This window comes from Saccopteryx bilineata, chromosome 2, assembly GCF_036850765.1.
Source record: "Saccopteryx bilineata isolate mSacBil1 chromosome 2, mSacBil1_pri_phased_curated, whole genome shotgun sequence".
NCBI classification, from domain to species: Eukaryota; Metazoa; Chordata; class Mammalia; order Chiroptera; family Emballonuridae; genus Saccopteryx; species Saccopteryx bilineata.
Window position 1 is genome coordinate 174,020,212 of NC_089491.1, and position 14,765 is coordinate 174,034,976.

Sequence of the window (14,765 nt, forward strand, 5' to 3'; positions counted from 1 at the left end):
TTATCCTGTGGAAGGAGCCAGTTCTGGCACCCAGAGGGGCAAGGTGAGAAGGGGGACAGGGAAAGGGCAAGGAGAAAGGAGGGGAGATAAGGTCAGGCAGGAGTCTCCGAGCCCCGCTTGGAGGGGTCCTCTTGGGACAGTGCCACTAGGAGGGCAGGAGGGGCTACAGAGGGAGGGAGTGGGGGTGGGGAACTGGGGATAGAGGACTTGACTTACTGAGGTTAGATGTTGTAATCCTGGTTCACAAACTTTTGACCTCAATCCCTCCTGCTGCTTGTGGTGTTTCTCTGCCTCTTCACTTCCCAGTACACTCATACACACACACACACTCACACACACCAGTCGCTTTCCATCCAGGAGCCCCCGAACAACGGCTTGGATGGGATTCTGAGCTGAGAGAACAGGATAAGGAGCAGGGGTGGAAGACAGTTTTCCTTTCAGGTCCTGTGTCTCTGAGCATTCCTGTAGTGGCTTCCCTGGGGCTGTCTTGGGGACCCAAGGCATGGCGTTGAGTTGACCGCAGAAACCGGACTGGGGGCTGAGGTGAGCAGGAGGTGGAGGGCTGGGTCTGTTCTTCCTGTCCTGGGAGGATCATCGGAGGGGCTGGGGTGTGAGGCCCCAGAGGCAAGACTTGGAGTGTGTGTGTCTGTGGTGCAGTGCACTGGAGCCAGGGCAAAGTCTGATGTCCCGGAGCCCTAGGACAAGGGGTGTCCCGGCTCCCCCTCACCATTCACAGCATCTGCATGCTCAAGTGGAAGCCTGGGGAGCAGGAAAGCCACAGGGAGTGGGTGAAAGAGGGTGATCAGCTGACTGAGAAGGAGAGGGCAGCAGACAGTGACCAGTTGTGTGGGAGGAAGAGCAGACAGGAGAAAGCTCGGCCATTCCTGAAGGCCCATGGTCTGCAATTACTGCAGTTAGTGACTGCAAGTGAGGGGTCCCTGACCTTCCCCTACCAGCAGAGCAGAAGCAAGCAGCCTGGCTCAGGGAAGGCATGGGCATACTGGTGCCTGAACGGGGTACCGAGGGGCTGACGGAAGGCACAGGTGGCCACCAGCCAAGCCAGGCAGCCCCCAGGGTATGAAGGACGAGATGGGAGCCAGGTTTTGGTGCCATGCACACAGGTATGTGTGTGCAAAAGGACGTGACGGGATTGGCACCAGTGTGTGTATGGAAACAGAAACTGGTATGTGGATGTGGGTGTGGGCTGGAGCAGGAGCAGGGGTGTCCTGTGCTGGCCTGAGATGTCATGGGGCTGAGCCGAGGCCCCAGCAATCTGTGGGGAGTAGCATTTCTGCACTTGTCTGCTGCTGGGCTAGACCCCGGCCAGCACTCCGGCCACATGCCTGCCTCCTACAAAAGTTTATTTGGAGCTTGCTAGACTCTTGATTATTTCCTTGACGGGCAGCACTCAGCCCAGGGTGGCTGTTGGTGTCTTTGTTTCTAGAAGGCACTGAGGTATGGTGAGGTCCGATGCATGCCCCTGGGGAACTGGGACTGGAAAGGTAACAGCGCTAGGGGGGGTTCTTGGGAGGGGGAGATCTGTGGAAGTCATCTTGATTGTGGATAACACTGTTGTTTATTCCTAGCAAACAGGCTGCTCTGGAAGGCACAATGGGGGCAGGGTGAGGGTGGCAGGAGGGTCCTTGTGGCTAAAAGTAACCCAAAAAGGAGAGCTTATTTTTATGCCTAACATCTTCCTGGACATTTCTTCCCTGAGTCTAACTTGGATCCCGCTTGCTGCAATTTAAGCCTGCTCTCCCTGCCCCACTTACCATGGCCCCAGGCCACCTTTCCTTTTCACATGCCCTTGCTTTCATTCTATTCCAGTTTTTCATTCTTACGCCTAAGTCCTTCCAATAACCTTTTAAACATATATATATATATATATATATATATATATATATATATATATATATATATAATGCCACATTAGTATCAGTTCATCAGTTCATGTTCTCATCTCTCTCCATCACATCTGTGATGCAACTCAAATCCTGTGCCCAAACTGGGCTCTGAGGCTGCTTCTTGATCCCAAACTCTCCTCTGGTTCTGCCTTCATTTATTCTGTTTCCCTACCTTCAACCGTTGAGGGCAGCTTGGTCCTGAAATAGCTGTTCTTGGGCTTGGAACAGTAAGGCTTGCCCCCTGACCATTGCCTTGGCGACTCTTGTGCTTGGGCTCACCCTGAGCTGAGCTACCCTATGGCTTGGCAATCAAAGGCAATAATCTCTCCTTGTCTTTTATGAATCTGATTTTTATCCCCTGCCCTCCCTACACCCTTGTTGAGCAGGAGCTGTTCTCTCTTCCAGGGAGACTTAAAGCCCAGAGAGGAAGTGTGATTTGCCTAAGGTCACCCAGCAAATTAGAGACTCAGCTCCACCACTTACTGTATTGGTAAGTTTATTCAAACCATTCCCCCCCAAAAAAACCAAAAACATCTTTTACTGAGCATCTGCTAGATGTCAGGTCTTGTTCTTAATTTTTTTGAGCATTTCCTCATTTATAAAATGGAGTTAATAGTAATACCTACTAAAAAGATTTTTATGAAGATAAAATTTAATAATATATATAAAGATGTGCATGTTTTTAGGAAAGTGCTTACTCAAATGTTAATTTTGGTTACTATTATCAGCTAGATCTGGACTAGAACTTGGGTTTCTGTCAGGTGCTATTTTCATCAATGTTTTTTAGTTTATTCATTCATTTATCCTTCCACTCATTTGTTTGATAATGACTCAGGGGCTACTCCTCGGGGTGCCCAGCCCCAGTTCTATAGCAGCATTCACAGTTAATTTAGGTGTGACCAACTTTTCCCCTGGAGCCAAAGAACCCTATTCTTTCAACCTGAGGTTCTGGTTCTCAAGGCCCCTGAGGTCTTCTGCTTACTCTGAACCTGGGGCTGTTCCCTTCTTCTACTCTTCTTCCATTATAGCAGAGGCTGAGGGCTTCTGATTTCCACCGGGGGCCCCTCTCCCCATCTTCCCTCCTGGGCTGAGCTTGTACTAGTAGCCTCTGAGTAGGTGCCAATACCGGAATTTCACCCTGACATGCTTTCCCATTCCTGGGATTACCTGCCACCTTCAAGTCACCTTCAAAAATTTCCATAACCTCAAATGGCTCCTGCCACACCTTTCTCACCAACTTGGGCTTGGGCTGTTGCCTGGGTTAAAAGGACCAACAAATAAACACAGACTCTTCTTTTAATAAAAAGGGTCCCTTGTGTTTCTCTAGAGGCCTGGAGGAGCATGCAACAGTTGGTGACTCCGAGTCACTGTGTGCCCCAACACCTTCCTTCGCAGGCGAGGGCCGTGGGTGGGTTCTTCCCTCTGCAGCCTGGGAACCTCCTCCTGACAGCTAACTAGAAACAGAAGCAGAAGAAGTAGTCTCAGGGACATTATGGGGTGAGGGGGACAGAGGAAGGCAAGCAGTGATGTTTCAATATAACACCAGGGTACAGCCATCTGTTTCGTGGCAGTTGACAAACAGACAGCGGGAGGGCAGAGTAAAACTGAGTGGCCCACATCATTTTCCTGGAAGTCCAGGAAGCTTTGGGCTGTTTGAGGGGCCGGGGGTAGGGAAAGGCAGAGACCTGCCACAATGTCAGCTCTTCTGGGTCTCCCTTGAAGGGCCCGCATTCATGTGGGAAGATCATGGCCCAGGCGAGAATTGCTCTGGTAGCCCTTTCTATTACCAGGGCTCCACTGTGGTTCTCAGGACAGAGGAACAGGGTTCCCGTGAAGGCCTAGACTGGCCCTGGCACCAATCCTAGTCCTCACCTGGCCTTGTTCAGATGCCCCACCTTCCCCTTGCCTCCCAATCAGATGTCTCGAGCTAACTGGCTCCCATGTTTACCCTGAGTTGGTCGATCATCCTGGCACAGAGATGAGCACAGAGCTGGCCGGGGGAGGACCACACAGTCACCGGGCCACACCTGCCCTTTGACCTCCTCTCATCCCTGACAGCCTTTGATCCTTCAGGCCTGGAAGCTGGAGGCTGAAGAACTGGGACAGATAGGTGGCTGGCTATAAAGATCAAAAGGGACTTGGAATAAAAGCCCCCAAGCCTGGGTTTTAATATAGTCCTAAATGGTTTTAGGCAAGTCACTTCATCTGTCCAGGCCTGAATTTTCCCATCTGCAAGATGAGCAAGCTAAGATTTGGTCCTTATTTGCTCTCCGAGTCATGAGAGCAAAGTACAACTTTAAGTGTAAATGTCATTGAGAGCTTCAGAAAATAACTCACTATTAAAGCAATATTCCAACAATAATGAAAGGTTGGGATAGAGAAAGTGGGGATAGTGGGTAGGTGTTGGGGTACACCACTCATCCCTGTACCTCCCACCGGTCTGTGCCTCTCACCGTCCTGCCTTGCTCCCAGCTCAGCAGTCCCGGATCCATTACGACGCTATGGAGAGAAAAGTGGCAGTGCATGAAGATGGGCCTCCTGTAGTCTCCTGGGTCCCTGAGGAGGGAGAGAAGTTGGATCAGGAAGGCGAGGACCAGGTGAAGGATCGGGGCCAATGGACCAACAAGATGGAGTTTGTGCTGTCAGTGGCCGGGGAGATCATTGGGCTGGGCAATGTCTGGAGGTTTCCCTATCTCTGCTACAAAAATGGAGGTGGTGAGTTCATTTTGAGGTAGGCGTGGTGGGGAGAGCTGTGCCCTGATAGCCAGGTGGTGCCTACGTGGGTGCCTCCTCCTGGGCATTGTGGTAAAACGGAAGGAGGCTGGAATGGAGTTGGAGGACTTGAGCTCGAGTTCTAGCTCCACCACTGGCCTTAGTGTCCCCTTCTGTGAAATGGCCATGATACCCCAGAGGACTACAGTGAAGGTTAAATGAGGCAACAGCAGGGCATGGGAATCGGAATTTTTAATAAGCTCCTTCATTGCTCTGTATAAATGTCAGTTGTTGACAGGATTCATTCATTTATTCAATTAACACTACTGTGGGCCCAGCATGTGCCAGCCACTGTTCTAGACACAAAACAGAACATGTTCCACATGTTGTATTCTAGCGAAGGGTGGCAGATTACAGACAAATAAGCAAAACAGGTGCTATGTCACGTGGTGATGAGTAAAGTGGTGAGAAGCAAAGCCAGGAAGAAGAACAGGGGATGCTGGGTCATGGGGAGCAGGCAGAGGGTTTGTAACGTAAAATAAGGGCCAGGAAAGGTTTCACTGAGGAGGTGGCATCTGAGTAAGGAAGGAGGTAACAGAATGACTGTTATGGATGAGTACTAGGTGGAGGACATTCCAAACAGGGAAGAGTGGCATAGACCTTGTAGGATCTGCTCAGTGAGATGGGAACCCCCGAGGAATTTTGATCAGAGAAAAGATACTATCTTGTCTAGCTATGACTTTTTAATTAAAGAAACACACTTTTATTATTTTTCAGCACTACTAGTAAAAATGAGATGCAGCATGGTAGGGAGGGGCCGGAATAATCTTTTTAAGTGTACAATGAAAAGGCTTTTAGTGTATTCACAGAGCTGTGCAACCATCGCCACCACTGATTTCAGGACATTTTCATCATCCTCCCCAAAAGTGCCATCATGTTAACCATAGCTGTCATTCTCTTTCCCCACCAGCCCTTGCCAACTGCTAACCTACTTTCTGTGGCCATGGAATTGCCTATTTGGAATGTTTCATATTTCTACAAATTTATTTGTAACTGGCAAGATCCATTCTTGCCTTTTGAAATGCCTGCATTCTTCTTGCAGAAATAATATATATCTATACTGAACATTAGAAACATTCCAGAAGGTTAAAAAACAATTCCCATTTAAAGATAACTGTTGTTTAGAAAATCCTTCTAAACACTATTTATATTTACTTGACAAGTTATTACTGTGTCTCTACCATGTATCTTGTTCTGTGTTTTAAAACTTAGAGTTATTATTACACACTGCTTGAACCAATGACTCCATAAAAATAGAAGTGGGATTTCCTGGGCATGTCTGGGCTTTGGAGCCAAGACTGGGAGTGGGGGACTAATGCTGACCCAGAGATGAGGGGAAGCAGGGAGATGGGATTGGGGTGGTGACTTACTTCTTTGTCCCAGGCCACAGTCTCATGGAGATATAGGATGTCAGAGTCAGAACTAAATATGATCTAGGCTGAGCCCTCATTCCATAGATGAGGACACGGAGGGTCACAGTTCATCGATTTGCCCAGAACCATAGAGCTGGACAGTAGCAGTGCGCCCCAAATGCCAGGCTTGTTGGTCCCACATCACCACATGCATCTGGCCCTGTCATTTGAAAAGAAGGGAGGATGCAGGCCCAGGTGTCTGTGTCTACCCTGCCTCTCTCCTGCTTGGTGGCTGCAGCTATGGCTGTGACCTCTGTGCTGGCTGTGGGGCTAGGTGGAGAAACAAGCTCCTGGGACAGCATGCAGTGACACTGGGCTGAGCCTGTCGTCTGGGAAATGGCAGGACCAGACAAATTCACTGTATGCATCTCTGTCACCTGTGTTCTCACTTAGCACTGTCCCAACCTAACTAATTGGGAAAGAGATATTTCCTTCATCATTAACACGAGAGGCTAAGTGAGCTCGGGGGTCTCCATCTGGGACCACCGGCCTTTGGGGCTCTAGAGAGGTAGTAATGAAGGTCCAGGGATTCATTTTCTTCTCTAGATAACTTAATAGATGTGGGAATACAACTTCACAAACTGACTCAAATGTTATTTTTGCTTTAGGCTAGAATTATACTAACTCACTGTGGAAATATAGCTCATCTCAAGCTGACCATAGCCTTGATGAGCAGTTAAAAATAGTTTTTACTAATCTATTAATTAAAAATTAATTATTAATAATGAATTAAAATTGTCAATTAACTAATTATCAAATAGTGATTTAATACATAGCTTTGTAGAGAAAAATCTTTCAAAAAGGATGAGAAAATAATAAAGTTATTGGTCTAATGATGTCTTTGGTTATGACAAAGCAGGGAGTCACCAAAGTAGATTGATCTCAAGAAACTATTTATTCCAAAAGAGAGTTTTATGAAATTCTGAGTTTCTTGACTGTCAGTGGTTCAGGAGACAGTGCTGTGCAGAGGTAGGGGGCATATGTTGGCACAGGGCGGGGCAGGGTGGAGAGTTTATACAGGCCCCTGGTCATCCTGTGTGCACAGATCCCTGTGGGCATCACAGACTGCCTGTGCCATGGCCTGGGCAGGTGCCAAGGAAACTGTGAGCCAGGCTCAGCTCCCAAAGCAAGGGTTCTGAGAAGCTCACTGGAGGGAGGGCATTTGCAGTGATCACGTGTTGGGAATCCAGGGAGAAAGCCAAGGATGGAGGACACCCCTATAGTCTAACCATACTCAACCTTCTCTCACTGACTCCAAATGCCCAGGCCTATTGCTGCTCCTTGTGGGTGGAATCAACCTGAGGCAGGCCCAACTCCAGGCCTCCTGAGGTCACTGCATTCTGTGTGAGACAGAATTCTGCATTTCAGGGATAGAACTGAAGCCATTTCCTTTACTAGAGGGGAAGAATCACCACACAGCCAGTGGGAAGGAGTTTTGAGGTCATGTGCCTCCACAGTCTTCCTATAAAATGCCCTCTGAGGAGTCCCACGACCACGTCCCTTCTCCTGAGCACTGCCTCCAGCTGGGCCCCTCTAACCATCTGAGCCACAGAACCAGACAGTCAGTAGTGTTGATTAGCCTGTTGTTTACTGAGGTTCTAGTGTGACTCCGGATGAAAAGGCAAATACGCTGTTAAAAAGGACCTCAGGACTTGGGGGAGGGTTCCTGGCTGGCCATGGCTCCCTAGGGTCTAGAAGACTCACAAATCCTTCTTGCATGTTGTGGTTGGGAATGTAGATTGGTACACAAGTTTTGGAGGGCAATTAGGAAATGCACGTCAAAGATCTTAACAATGTTCATACTGGAAGGTGGAAAGAACCCAAATGTTTGTCCATGGATAAATGGATAAAAATATGTGGTCTATATATACATGGGAACACTATTCAGTCTGAAATAGGAAGGACTCTCTGACACAAGCTACAACATGGTTGAATCTTGAAGACATTATGCTAAGTGAACTCTTCAGTCTCAAAAGGATAAGTACTGTATTATTCCTTTCGTGTGAGGTGCCTAGAATAGGCAAATTCAGAGAGAGAAAAAATAGTGGTTACCAGGGGCTGGAGAGAGAGAGAATGCGGGGGGAGGGTTAGTGTTTGATGGATACAAAGTTTCAGTTTAGGAAGATGAGAAAGTTCTGGAGATGGATAGCAGTGATGGTTGTACAATAGTGTGAATGTACTTAATGCCACTGAAGTGTATACTTAAAAATGATTGAAATGGTAAAATTTATATAACAAATTTTACCACAAAAAAAGGCAAAAAGAAAAAAACGTATGCTGCCTGACCCACCAATGCTTGTACTGGAAATTTATACTGAAGAGCAAATTAGCAAGTGCACAAGGATGTGGACGATGGCCTGCATCACGACAGCTTTCTCAGGAAACAACAGAAAAGGCCAAAGGAGGCGCTAGCCAAATAAACTAGGACAGGTGCCTAAGGTGGACTACTGTGCCGCTAGAAAAAGGGTGACATAGCGATGTATTTATTGATATCAAAAGAAGTTCATAATATACATTTTTTTTTAATCTCCAGGGACAGAGAGAGAGTCAGAGAGAGGGATAGACAGGGACAGACAGACAGGAACGCAGAGAGATGAGAAGCATCAATCATCAGTTTTTCGTTGCAACACCTTAGTTGTTCATTGATTGCTTTCTCATATGTGCCTTGACCGTGGGCCTTCAGCAGACCGAGTAACCCCTTGCTCGAGCCAGCGACCTTGGGTCCAAGCTGGTGAGCGTTTTGCTCAAGCCCGATGAGCATGAGCTCAAGCTGGCGACCTTGGGGTCTCGAACCTGGTTCCTTCCGCATCCCAGTCTGACGCTCTATCCACTGCGCCACTGCCTGGTCAGGCCATAATATACATTTTAAAATGGTTCTCAAGAAATACATAGTAGGTTCTCATTTTTTCCAAAAAAGAAATACATATGTCTGTGTGCTTATAAGAAATTGGAAGGATGTGTAATGCTTTTTCCTTTCTCTTTGTACTTCCTATTTTTTTTTACAAAACAATATGGATTACTTGAGAGACATTATAACATAGTAGTTAAGAGCACAGACTCAAGATCAGGCCACTTGGATTTGTGCCTCAGTTTCCTCATCTGTGTCTCAGTTTTTTTGAATCTTTAAAGTGGTCTCAGTTTCCTCATCTGTATAATGGACACACCAGCAGTACCTACCGCACTGGAGATTGTTGTGTGAGGACTTAGTTGTGTGAGGTAAAATGTTTAGAAGCGTGCCTGACACACAATAAGCAACAGATAAGTGCTAAGTGCTATTATTGTGTGATAATCATCTATCCATGGGTATATTTCGGAGGTGAGGTGTATATATATGTCTTTGTGACTGAAGAAGGTACTGTGGGCTTAGGGGTGCCAAGAATTTCATTTGTATGTAATTTGCTGGGTGTCTTTTAGGCCCTGCCTCCTGTCAGGGCTGTGGGTCAGTGCCTGATCACCGGCTGGCTGACACCACAGCCCCAGCAGCTGGGCTGAGCGGAGGAAAGGCCTTCTCTGCTGAGAGCCCAGTTCAGATCAGGGCCTGGTAGAGGGGGAAAGATCCCTTTGAAAATTATTAGAGGGAAAATAATATTTCCAAAGTGTTTTTGTTTGTTTTTCTCTAAAATGTAACAAACTTGATAATTTAATAAGCATATCAAATTATACAGAACACATGTTTTTGTTCCAAAAGTAATAAATTGACTAAATTTTTGAAGCACACTGAGCAAATAAATAGCACATACATTAGATTTCCACTGAAATTTCCTTCAAAGATCTTTCTTGTCCCAAGGAAGGTTCAGACTGGAAAATTTCTGCCTGTCCCTGGGCACAGACAGGAGGAGGCTGCTTGTGCCCCTGGGAGGGGTGAGGAGGGAGGTGAAGGACCTGGGGGCTAGAATATAGGTCTCTGGGAGAGGCTAAAGCTGAATGGCTCAGCTTCTTCCTCCCTCTCCTCTGTAGGAGCCTTCTTCATCCCCTACTTCATCTTCTTCTTCACCTGTGGCATCCCAGTGTTCTTCCTGGAGGTGGCATTGGGGCAGTACACCAGCCAAGGAAGTGTCACAGCTTGGAGGAAGATCTGCCCCCTTCTTCAGGGTGAGTGTTCTCCCTTGCTCGCCTCCCGGCAGGACACCTCTGCCTCCATCCCTCTGTTGACTCTCCCTTTCTATCTGCTCACTCCCCTGCCATTCATCCACTCTCATCCCGTGCTAAGTGCTGGAGGAGACACAGGAAATATAATCAGCTTTGAGCGGCCTGAAGCTCATAAATCCCGAGAAGGAAGGCACTCCTCAAGCAAGTCAATACAAAATCACAAATGAAAAATCAGGACCAGAGCCTTGCAAATAGGGGACCCTGAAGCTTCACCTTCACCAGCTTCATGGAGAATGTGTGCCTGCAGACATGGTGTGGTCCCAGACATGCCTCCAAAGCAGGGGTCGGGAACCTTTTTGGCTGAGAGAGCCATGAATGCCACCTAGTTTAAAATGTAATTCCGTGAGAGCCATACAACAACCCGGGTACATTACGCATTATCCAATAAAAATTTGGTGTTGTCCCAGTGGACAGCTGTGATTGGCTCCAGCTACCCGCAACCATGAACATGAGCGGTAGGAAATGAATGGATTGTAATACATGAGAATGTTTTATATGTTTAACGTTATTATTATTTTTATTAAAGATTTGTCTGCGAGCCAGATGCAGCCATCAAAAGACCACTAATTGGGGGGGGGGGGGGTGAAGTGAGGGGCAAGGATAGCCTGGTACTGATAGCTCTTGGGGCCTCCTGAAGCCTCTGTAGGGGCAGCAGTAAGGGTCTGGGGCAAGGAGGAGATTGACCCACCCAGGTTTCTACTCCTGATTCTTAGTGCCAGGAGCATTGTGCTTTCAGCCTGAGCATACAGCTACCGGTGTTCTGCTCTGGCCCAGCAGTAGCCTAATTCCCACCCAGCTGGGTTCTATACCCAGGGCCAAGCAAGCTCATGGGTAGAACGCAGAGATGACTTTCGGGGGCCTAGGGGTGGCGCCATGGACACTGGCAAGCAAACCCAGCATTAGATGGGGAGTGGGGGAAGGCACTGCTGCTATTTCCTTATTTTCTTAATTGAAGGGTCCTCAAGCAAGGCCTAGGCCCTAGGGTCTCTGGGAGGGACTCACTCAAGTTGCATGCACCTATGTTGATGGGTGGGACGATCAGACCGCTTACTACCTGCCCTCTATCTGCCCCACTGCCCCCATGCCACGACCTCCCTCCAAGGGAACTTGTGCGCACGGGCGGGGCACCAAGAAAACACACCCTTCTGCTCCCACAGCCACCTCCTCTCCCCGCTTACACACAAGCTCGGACTCCTTCCCGCCTTCTCTCCACCTGTGGTGGGCATGCCCCTTCCTAGCTCGGCGTGGGGCCCGGAGGTGGCTGGGGTTGCTGGGGCCGGCGGGCGGTGGGAGCACAGCGCGTCCCCGCCAGACAGTGGCTGCCTGTTTGGTGTGAGAGTGTCTGTACGCTCTCAGCACCCCGCCCTGCGGATGCAGGTCTCCGGGGACCACTTTACCACCTCCCCTCCGGAGACTCAACCCCAAGCTGCCCCCTCTCCCTGTCCGCTCCCCAATGACAACAACCTGAATGCTTCGCAGAGACCCCACGTAGGAATGCTTCCTGTCTCCTGCGGAGTTTACCAGCTCGGTGGGAACAGACAGGCTGGGCCGCTCGCCTGGCATTGGGGGTGGGGGTGGCATTGTTGGCAGTCGGCACTGATTATTCGACCAGCCCTAGAGCTGTCTGGTGTTCTCCAAACTTCATTAATTAGTTCTTGAGCTCGACTTCCTCTGGGACAGGAGGCAAGCGGACAAGCCTTTCCTCTGCGGGCCGGGCTCGGCCCACTGCAGTCGCGGGGCGTTCACGCTAACAGCCGCCCTGGCGACTGGCTGCATGGCAGAGATCCCACTCTCGCAGGATGCAGGCGAGTGGGTGGGTGACCGCTCCTGCTCTTGCCCACTCCAGGAGACAGGCTGTCCACTGCTGCTGCGTGTTCAGACTAAAGTCGCTTTACCCTCTGCCTACATTTGACCCCTGGGTGTTGGGGTTGGGGTGGGGGAAACGACTCTCTTCCATACTGCTTTCTTTTGGTGTTGGCTCTTATTTTGAGACTGATGGTACCAGGTTTTCACTACTTGCTCTTGTGTTCTTTTCACCATTTTTTCATTTTACAGGAAATGTATGATTGTAATAAAAAAATAAAAACTAGAAAATGGGCCTGACCTGTGGTGGCACAGTGGATAAAGCATTGACCTGGAAATGCTGAGGTCGCTGGTTTGAAACCCTCGGTTTGCCTGGTCAAGGCACATATGGGAGTTGATGCTTCCAGCTCCTCCCCCCTTTTCTCTCTCTGTCTCTCTCTCTCCCTCTCTCTCTCTCCTCTCTAAAAATGAATAATAATAAAAAAAAATCTAGAAAATGAAGATAGGCAAAAAGAAAAGAAAAACGCTTTTTAGAAATGAGCTTAAAAGCATTGCTTTTCAACCGATGCGCCACAAGAATTTTTAAAACATGCAATACCTGACTAGTCAGGGGCACTGACCTCTTTAACCTTAGATTGTCAAATAAAAAAAGGACAACACCCAGCACAATAATAGCAACTAGGTATGAATGAATCAAAATTATACCCATGTTGGGGGGTCAGATTAGCAAAAAATATATTTTTTGAGGTGCCACAGAATTTTACTTATTTACTTATTTATTTTTAAATCATTTTCATTTTTCAATTATAGTTGACGTAGTATGTAGTTTCAGTTATACAACACAATGATTAGACATTATATAACTAAGTGATCATCCCAATTAGTTTCATATCCATCTGACACCATACATAGTTACTAGAATATTATTGACTATATTCCCTGTGCTGTACTTTACATCCCTATAACTATTCGGTAACAGCCAATATGTACTTCCCAAACCCTTCACCTTTTTCATCCATCTTTCCAACTGCCCTCCCATCTGGCGATCATCAAAATGTCTTGTGTATCCATGAATCTATTTCTGTCTGCTTGTTTCTTTTTGTTTTTTAGATTTAATTGTTGATAGATATATATTTATTGCCATTTTATTGCTCATATTTGAGATCTTTTTTTGTTGGTTTCTTTTTCTTAAAAAAATTCTTTAACATTTCATATAATACTGGTTGGTGGTGATAAACTTCTTTAACTCTTTCTTGTTCTGTCCTTCAATTCTCAGTGACAGCTTTGCTGGGTAGAGTACTAACTAGGTCCTTGTTTTTCATCACTGAATATTTCTTGTTAATCCCTTCTGGCCTGCAAGGTTTATATTGAGAAATCAGCTGACACTCAATGGGAGCTTCCTTATAGGTGAGCAACTGCTTTTCTCTTGCTGCTTTTAAGGTTCTCTCCCTCTTTCTCTTTAACCTTTTGAGTTTTAATTATGATATCTTTGTGTGGGCCTCTTTGGGTTCATCTTGTTTAGGACTTCCTGTGCCTCCTGGAGTTGTATGTCTATTTCCTTCACCAAATTTGGAAAGTTTCCCGTCATTATTCTTTCAAACAGGTTTTCAATTTCTTGCTCTCTCTTTTCACCTTCTGGCAGCCCCACGATGCAATTGTTGGTACACTTGAGGTGCCTCTTTTTTCTAAACTTTAAATTGTATTAATTCTTTAAAAACTTGTTTATTGATTGATTTTAAAGAAAGGAAGGGAGACCGAGAAAGAGAGCAATAGAAACACTGTTCCTGTATGTGCCCTGACCGGGGATTGGACCGGCATCCTTTGCATTTTGGGATGATGCTCTAACGAAGCAAGCCATCCTGCCAGGACTGTTCCAAAGGCTCCTTACTAGCCTCATGTTTTTGGATTCTTTTTTTTTTTTGTTCTGATTGGGTGTTTTATGCTTCTTTATATTTGAAATCACTGGTTTGATTCTCGGCTTCATCTGTTTTACTGTTGATTTCCTGCAAATTATTCTTCATTTTATTAGTGTATCCTTCATTTCTTTTCTTTAAAAATTTTTTTTATTATTTTTATTGATTGATTTTAGAGAAACAGAGAGGAGAAGAGAGAGAGAGAAAGAAGCATTCATTTGCTGTTCCATTTAGTTGTGCATTCACTGGTTGCTGCTCGGATATGCCCTGACTGGATATTGATCCACAACCTTGCTGTTTCAGAACAATACTCTAACTAACTGGGCTAACTGGCCAAGGCCTTCATTTATTTTCTTTAATTTTGGTTTTTTTTTTTCTATTTCAATTATTTTCCCTCTGACAGGATACAAAACAAATACCCAGATTGCTTGAGTTTTAAAAGGATAGTATCCTTCATTTCTGAGTGATCTTTTTTATGCTGTTGAGGTTCTCACTAAGTTCATTGAGCATCCTTATAACCAATGTTTTGAACTTTGCATCTAGTAGGTTGCTTGTCTCCATTTAGTTTAGTTCTTTTTCTGGAGTTTTGTTCTGTTCTTTCATTTGGGACATGTTTCTTTGTCTCCTCATTTTGGCTACTGCCTTGTGTTTGTTTCTATGTATTAAGTAGAGCTGCTGCATCTCCCAGGCTTGGTGGAGTGGCCTAATGTAGTAGGTGTTCTGTAGGGTGAAGTGGCACAGCCTCCTCGATCACCCAAGCTGGGTACCCGAGGTGCACTTCCCCTCCCCTGTGTGGGCAGCACATACCCTCC

General features: G+C 46.8%; 1 protein-coding gene across 6 annotated transcripts in view; it reads left to right on the top strand.

The window, feature by feature from the left end:
* The window catches only part of SLC6A12 (solute carrier family 6 member 12), a 29,295-nt gene continuing 14,530 nt past the window's right edge, over positions 1–14,765 (top strand). Inside the window, exons 1-4 of one of the 6 annotated variants that reach the window (XM_066258651.1) lie at positions 1–43; positions 2,310–2,394; positions 4,377–4,619; positions 10,046–10,180. In XM_066258651.1, the coding sequence (XP_066114748.1) occupies positions 4,406–4,619; positions 10,046–10,180 (349 nt within the window). In that variant the 5' untranslated portion in view covers positions 1–43; positions 2,310–2,394; positions 4,377–4,405. Of the gene's footprint in view, positions 44–284; positions 544–737; positions 1,184–1,302; positions 1,503–2,309; positions 2,395–4,376; positions 4,620–10,045; positions 10,181–14,765 lie in introns of those variants that run through there. The other 5 variants (XM_066258646.1, XM_066258650.1, XM_066258647.1 and 2 more) reach the window with 5 other exon arrangements.